Below are 8181 nucleotides of genomic sequence, written 5' to 3'. Positions count from 1 at the left end.
CTATTGACAAAACATTTGAAGTACGTTATGGTCAATAATGCCAGACGATTCCGTGCAAACGTCAAATTGCGCCTAACTTCAATCAGTGTTGCCAAGGCTCAAAATATAAATAGTGGCCCTCGTATATATATATCGTCCTGTTGTGTACCTGGTTACATTTGTACTTGGTACAGAGTCTGAAGAAGACCTTGCTAGAAGGTTGAAACGTTAAGTTTAGTTTATGGTTTATAATAAAATAAATTTCTGCCTTGGTCAGCATATTTAGTTTTTACAATTGGTAAGCACAAACCATGTGAAACACAAAATATTCGATTTTAAATGTGTCTCCGATATACTAAACTGTTACCAAATTTATCACCAGAGGCTCGCAGACTTCTTCGATTATTCCGTCTCTGTCCCAATAGGTATTTTCCAATGAAGCCACATGAGAGCAGTGTTTCTTCCACTTTTCGACTGTGACACTGTTAATCGCCTGTTCAGAGTACATCAACAGATTTGACATAATTTGTGTCACCAGTTACGTTGCAATCGCGAATAAATCTCTTCACATCTGCCCATACACATTCAATGGCATTAATATCGCAATGATAAGGAGGTAACTTTAATGCAACGTATCCATGTTCTTGGAGTATTGTGTCGAATTTGAATATTTTCCTTGCAGGCGCGTTTCTTCTCACCAGATCTAATAACTGAACTTTGCGCATTTGGGGACAATGAATGATCCTATTTGAAGCGAGCCAATCTAAAATTGCTTGTTTAGTATTGGAAGCTGTTGGAACCTTGTTCAATACGATAGTGTGGTCTGGGTCATTGTCTATAACAACAGCAGCATTACGGGGAAGGTTTGGAATTAGTTTTTCCTTTGCCCACTTTTCGAAGATCGGCGAGTTCATCTGACCATGATAATCTCCACTTGTTGTATTGGCTTTGTACAATAAATTTAAATTCGCTATGAAACCAATTTCTCCCCCCGCACACAAAACAATTATGCACTGTGAGGCATTACCGGGTTGAACCACTCCACATTCGTCTTTACTTTGCCAGCATTTTCCAAATGTAAGGTTGGTGTCTATCCACGTTTCGTCCACAAACACAAGAGGCCTATTTTCTTCCCTGTAACATCGTATTGTTCTCAAATACAGGGTTCTAGCTAAAACTATATCATTTCGTTCCATGATAAACTTTATTTTGCAACAAAAACCGATCTTGTGGAGAATTTTCCTTAAGGTTTCACGTTTTCTACGAAACCCAATGCGTTTGTTCAACACAAGAAGCAATTTACGAATGGTTGACACAGTTTTCTTGACCACGTATGAAACGTGCCGAGCCTTTACGTTGGGCGTCAATTATCTTGCAACATTCCTGTTATTTATCTTTCGGGCCCCAACAGTTTTCTCTTTCGTGCCCCACGTTGAGGTGCCAAATATGTTGAAACGTCCTTGCTTACCGCCGACCGGCTTACTGCGGCAGGCAGGCGCAGGCATAGACTTAGATCTCTCACTCGATACCGTCGTTTCAAGATTACCCATAATGCTAACCTTTTCCTCCAGCAGTGTCATGTGACTCTTAGTTGTTATCAGGGTACGGGTGTATGTTGCCAGATGAAAGGATAGTGCCAAAGGCTTGACCAGAGCAATACGCAGGATAGACTTTAACATTTAAAATTTTATTTAACAACAAAATTCAGAAAGAAAAACTTAAACAAACACAGAAAGGTTATGAGTTTAAATTAATACAAAGGATAAACTTAGTCCATTCATAATTTACCTAGATACATAGGAACCCCAAAGTTTACATGTTTAAAAACCAGTTACGAAAGTATCTCCTAAAATAATATTCCATAAATTTCTACCATGCAGTTGGACGATTGTGGGTTGGAGGAAGTAAAGGAAAGCTGATTTGTCACTTCTCTCACCAGAGGGTGGAGTGTGTTCTTGAGTATGCCAAGTTCACTTCTCTCGTTTTAAGACGGAGCGTAACATCTCTCATCCGAAGATGGAGCGGATTCTCTGACTAGTGGACAGAATCCAACCTCATCTCTCGTCTGGAGATGGAGCTCAGCTTCTCTCATCCGAAGATGGAGCCCTTGATCTCTCACCTGATGTGGCGAAGTGAGTCTCCTTTGAAGTGCTTGGCCTCTCGCCGGAGCAGAGCGCACCTCCTCTCACCCGAAAGCGGAGTCCTTCTATCTTTTAGGTGTTTGGTCTCTCGCCGTAGAGGAGCACACCTTGTCAGCTGTGGTGCTTGGACTCTCGCGTTAGCGGAGCGCACCACCTCTCGCCCGAGGGCGGAGTGGAACTCCCTTCTTGGTGTTTGGTCTCTCGCCGTAGCGGAGCACACCTTCTCTTACCCACAGGCGGAGTCTAACTGACTTGCCAGCTAAGCTTTGGCCTTTATATAAGGTCTGCGATGCTAGCAAAGACGGGTGGAGAAGTAATAAACTAATAAAAGTATATTTCTAAAATAAGTTTCCCAAAATAGAGGTGGAACTCATCTTTAAAATTTAGATAAATCTCAAATTCTTATATTCTTAGAATGGTCATGAAAATAGAAGTGCGACTCGTTTGTGACGAGATGGGTTCGTTACACATAAAATTCACGTACAGCTAGCTCTGCTTATTACAGCAGTTTCAAAATCGTCCAAAGCGACATTCTCAATAACGCTTTTTCTCAGGCGTTTTAGAGGTGATCAAAATTGCAGGTTATCTTTGCCATTTGCTTCACTGCGAATTCTCTTCACAGTCACCTCTGATACGCCCGCGATTGCACGCACGTTTTGTAGCCTGCGAAATTGGAATCAGAGGGTGGCATTCTAATGCTTCTTTGTTGCAGAATGCAAGCACATTGTGCGCCATCTATTTGCACGTGCTGCGTAGTGGTTAACACCAGAACGTTGTGACGGTCCTGCCTCCATCATTACAAAAGCACCTACAGAACTTCACGAACACACTACAAACACACACACGAACAAACTTCACGTCTTTTTGTTGCAAAGACGCCTCTCCACGGCCAGAGGACTTCCAATATCTTGTGTCAATATTCTACGGTTGGCAACATTGCTCTCTTTCCCCACGTGACACTCGTGCTGCTCAAGATTTCACAGAAGCGGCTCCGCGAACTCCCCCAATTTACGACTGGACTCTGCTACTTCGGTCATGCGCAGAAAACTCGAGAGCTCTCGGATAGCTGGTGAAACAGTACTTCTTCTTTTTCCTCAACTGTCAAATCTTTGTTTATATTAAGACGGGAGGGATCGAATTTTTGTTGTGTAAATTTTATTTTCTGTTAACTACTATTCTGTCATTTTTAGACAGGTGTCAGCGGGGATTTGAAATTTTGTTACCTGATTGATATCTGCTCATCCTGTATATCGTTCCTTGGGGGAAATGCATTATAATTTCCCCTGTATATAGGTTATCTTATGAGTTGTAGGGTTAAGTATGTGAATTACAGGAATTTTGATAGTAGAAGCCAATGTCGTCACCAAGAAGCAGAGGTAAGTGCTGGTGCATCCCTCAGCCATCTACCCTTCTCCTCCTACTCTTATTTGTTTGTCCAGTAAACAGTAACCACCACCATATGTGATGTCCCTCTACGTACGGAAGTTAACCATTTAAAGAATTACTTTTGGCAGTTTGTTCAGAAATTTCTCCTGAAATTCTGCCAGTGCATGGGATCAGTGGCCACCCACAATCAAAATGAAATTGGGGAGCTATGGATGAGTAATGTAACTCTGTCATGGAAACCTACGACAACGACTGGGTTTTCGTCATGCTGACCACATGCCACCGTGTAACTGGTTAGATGATCTCCCACCTCTGCAGGTGGAAGTGAGGTCGGCAGTTGGTAGGTCCTAGCCCTCATGGGTTGTTGCACCACAGGTTATTATTATTAATAATGAGAATAATAACATATTATGTATAGAGCGACCACAAACAAAAGAACCTTCAGCCAAAAGCCTTTGTGCACCTTCCCCTCCATCCATCCATCCAACTTGGGCCATAAGGAAGCATGCTCCAGTCTATCCCCCCCCCCCCCCACGTGAGAGTACGATGCACAGTATACAGTCAGTATTCTGTTTAGGCCCTTTTGCCTGTGGGTTCACTAAACAAGAAAAATGAACAGAAACAGGTGTGGACAATTTCCCTACCATTATCTTATCTGCCAATTGTACCAAGTCCAACCAAATTTTAATACATAAAAAGCTTTCAAGATAATATTCTATTGCATTGTTTATTGACTGTTTCTGCTTAAAAATACAATTCATCATTCACAGCACTTTTTTCTCTTTGTCTCACAATGACATTTGAAACGTTTGTTATCAATTATCTCTTTACAGAAAGGCATATGATAAATAAAGCAACAAATTCTCAACATAACATCTCCACAAACATTTTATTCCTCACATGTCTGCATACAAGATGTGCAGAACCTTATGGGTACCAGCATAAAATTCAAACTAAGCCCTTTTTTTTCTTTCATAATTTTAAAAATGAAACTACAGGACAAGAACAATGTTCAATTAGAAACATGAAACAGAACAATTACTCATATTTGTTCTTTGTGTGCTGGGAACAAGGAACTACAACAACCTGAAACATCATTCTTATAGTTCTATAGAAAATAGATGTTTAATTTGTATTACCTGGAGAAAAAAATGTGCTTAGCAGTTACTAAGATCATCCACCTTTTACATTGTACAAATATTACATCTGCAAACAATTTACTACCATGAATTTTTGGAAATAAATCGCAGCTCAGTCTCTCATTAAACAACCAAATATCATACTGATTAAAGTTGTTTGGGTAATTATAAAACAATGAAGAAATCACTATCGGTCAAGAATGAATGTCCATACTTCAAATAAAATAATCTTTACAATGGCATGCATCAACTTGTGTCTACAGTGTATCATGAGACTAAAAAAGTGTCAATATACTTGTCTCATTTGATTAAAAGTTATCCACTCATGTGTGTCGCCATTTGTTGCGGTGCACAGAAAGAATAAAATTTTAAAAAATAAACTGCCTGAGATGTAACTTTCCATACCAGCTCAGTACTATTCAGTCTGCTTAAGTTGAATGAGCAAGTGCAACTGGTTAACACCAAAGGAATTGCATTTCAAAATGCAATTAAAAATATAATACATTACTCTATAACTTAAGTCTTTTAACAGCCTGTACAATTGTTTTACATGTACAAATCTTACAAGTCCAAAACATTTTGTCACACACATATCACCATCTACACTTGGGTGACAAAAACATTCTTTAACCCCTCACAATAACTTTTTAGCATACTTATCTTCTTTGACCCCAGCAAAACATGGAAACCTTCAGTGGTATACAATAACAACACCGAACTTACAACAATTTCTCACTGAGTTTTGAGGTTAATACACAGAGTTCTTTGAACCTCTTGACAAGTTTTTTGCCGCCACCTCTGGTCAAATTGTGACACAGTTCAAATGGGTCTTGAATGCACATTGAAGATTCAACCTTCAGCTTCTCAGACATTGGCTTAAGTACATTCTCTTTGTACAAGTGCATTTCTTCGGGTAACTTGTGTCCATTACCTTTGGAAAACAGCTCCTTTTCAACTGATTTTCCCAGCAAAGGGCAAATGACATGCTTTTCATAGTTATATGCAGCAAAAAACACAAAAAAGCCGTGAAGAAGCTTTATCACTGACTGTTGATTCGTAATTTTAGGGAGCAACTTGATGTCATGACAATAACTGCTATTCCAGCCAGCAACCAGCTCCTGATTTTTGCACAAACTCTGAAGAAAATGGACGCTTGGCAACAATGGTTCTTCAAGCTGCTGTAAATAATAAAAAGCCATCATTGCTAAAGCATAGTTTGTGATTCGGCCTGCCCCAGACACATCACCTTTACGAGCCCAGAACTTCAAAACATTTATCATAAGTTTAATTCTCTTGTCCAGAGAGAGGAAGAATCTTACAAGGCCTGTATTGCGAACACTCAGACAATGTTTAAAAGAAATATCACAGTTTATTTTGGTTGGCACATGAAGGAACTTCACAATAGGTGTTCTTGCTTTTGGTATTGCAACCACATCCAAACATTCAGGGTGTTTCTTCAATATCATCTTTGCTGTATATATTATTCCCTCTTGAACAGCTGGGTCTTCAAAATCTTCTTCATCACTCTGCACATCTGAAAATAAAATAACGGAATAGATTGAGGAAAAGTGCCAGAGGGACATGTAAACAAAAATATGTAAGGTCGGAGACAGCAAACTCTTACCACAAACAGAAAGAGCAGTTCGATATTTCGCGGCCTCGCTACATGTTCACAGTGGAAGCACAGAATAGTGAAGATGGCATCGGTACAGCAGTGTAGTTAGAAAGAAGTGATAGATAACAGATGATGAAGAGAAAGTACTTTTACCAATGTTTACTGTATAGTTGGTGGTGGAGGGACGATTTTTGAGTGTCTATGTGAGTTTGAGGGGGGGGGAGGGTGGTATAATGGTGTGATGCATGCCAGATATGTAGGCCTCTCTCCTTTGCCTGAGGGAGGTGGTGTCTGTGCATGGGGGTAATAAGTAGATAATAGCGTCATGGAAACAGTTGGTAAAGGTGGTGTTGTGGCCAGTGGCATAGCACAGTTCTATCTAGGGGGGGGGGGGGGGGGCTGCAAGTATAATATTGGGGCCCCTTAGTGAAAAAAAAATATCGAGACTGACAATAATTAGCAACCATCCCACCCACCCCACAGCTTAAATCAAATCAACTTTTACCGCAAATACCCTGCCTTCCCATTTTTTGTCACCAACATAGGTGACTAAATCAGATCAGAAACTAAATCAGAATGGTCTGAATCTCTGATCAATAACTGGAAGAATAATTAGAAATATTTTCTCTTCCTTCAACGCAGCTGCACAGACAGGATTATCTTTTGGAGGAGGGGAGAGGCTTCACACAGCCAAATATTTTGTTCGTGGTCATTTGTATTTTTTGCTTGAAACATTTTTTTTAAATTAGGTTACATATAATACGTGTATAAATACTGTTTGGGAAAATTGATTAAAGAGTAGTAAGCATTCCTCTTTTGTACTCTGAGGTGGATGCACCTTCAGCCCCCAAAAACCTGCCTGCGTCATGCTAAGGTTCTACGTAAAAGCCGCTCACATTACGCTTCTTATACAAATAGTAGTTATATACTCAAGCAAACTTATCATTTCAGTTTTGGGGGTTGAACCAGACCTCTTGTCGATGGTGACCTAGCATCACAAGGTCAATTGCAATTGGCTACGAAGATATAGCAACAGACTCCAGTCTTGAGAGATAAATAATAAAGCGGCGATGGGACTTTATTCACTGAAAATGTGTCACTCAATGAAATGTCGATTGGAAGGACTGGACTCTCCCCCCAAAAAAAAGGTTGTTGCTGCACGGGCAGGGTGTTTAATTTTGATGTTGATGCACCTCAATATTATTATTCATAGTTTTAACAATGCCATTTCTTTTCGATAGACCACTCATATTTCTTTCGACTTTTTCATGAAACAAGGCTTTAATTAAACAATCATTAATTTTCAGGTTTTCAAAATTTCTCATAAAACAGTTTTTAGCAATTTTGTGAAACAACATTTCCTTAGAAATTATCAGCAAAAAATGCACGCTTGACCAGGACTCAAACCCGGGTCTCTGGCACTTAAAAATAGTTCACTCTGATTCTGATGATGCAGTGTGAACAGAAGTGAGACTGTGGCTTCGTCGTCAAGATCAACAATTCTACAGCAACAGCATTAATAAACTGGACTCTCGTTGGAAGATGTTTATTGATCGTCAGAGCAATGATGTGGAAAAGTAATTGTGTAGCTATGAACAATAAAGTTCTAGAAAGTTACCTGTATTTCTTTTATTCAAAGAAAATCAACACTTTTTCAAATTAGGACGCGTTACTTTTCAGCATGCCCTTGTACAAAATATTTAAATTGAGATTACAATTTTTTTCTTGACTGTAGGTATTGCTTTCATTGTATAATTATTTCTTTTGTAATTTACGGATGTTAGAAATGCATAAACACAAAATTGCATGTCATATTGAGATTACAAATGCTTATTGTTAGATATTTTATTTAAAATAAATTATTAATTTAATTGCCTACCTTAGCTGTTAATTGCCTACCTTAGCCTATTTTTTATGTTTA

General features: G+C 39.3%; 1 protein-coding gene across 2 annotated transcripts in view; it reads right to left on the bottom strand.

The window, feature by feature from the left end:
• Window positions 1-4367: 4367 nt before the first annotated feature.
• The window catches only part of LOC145978561 (uncharacterized), a 39071-nt gene continuing 35257 nt past the window's right edge, over window positions 4368-8181 (bottom strand). For both annotated transcript variants that reach the window (XM_083111256.1, XM_083111255.1), the window contains exon 6: window positions 4368-6179. In XM_083111256.1, coding sequence (XP_082967382.1) covers window positions 5365-6179 — 815 coding nt within the window. In that variant the 3' untranslated portion in view covers window positions 4368-5364. The remainder of the gene's footprint in view (window positions 6180-8181) is intronic.

Source organism: Lepisma saccharinum, chromosome 25 (genome assembly GCF_977018435.1).
Source record: "Lepisma saccharinum chromosome 25, izLepSacc3.1, whole genome shotgun sequence".
NCBI lineage: Eukaryota > Metazoa > Arthropoda > Insecta > Zygentoma > Lepismatidae > Lepisma > Lepisma saccharinum.
Note: the sequence above shows the minus strand (reverse complement) of the source record. Positions and strands in the feature narration are given on the sequence as shown.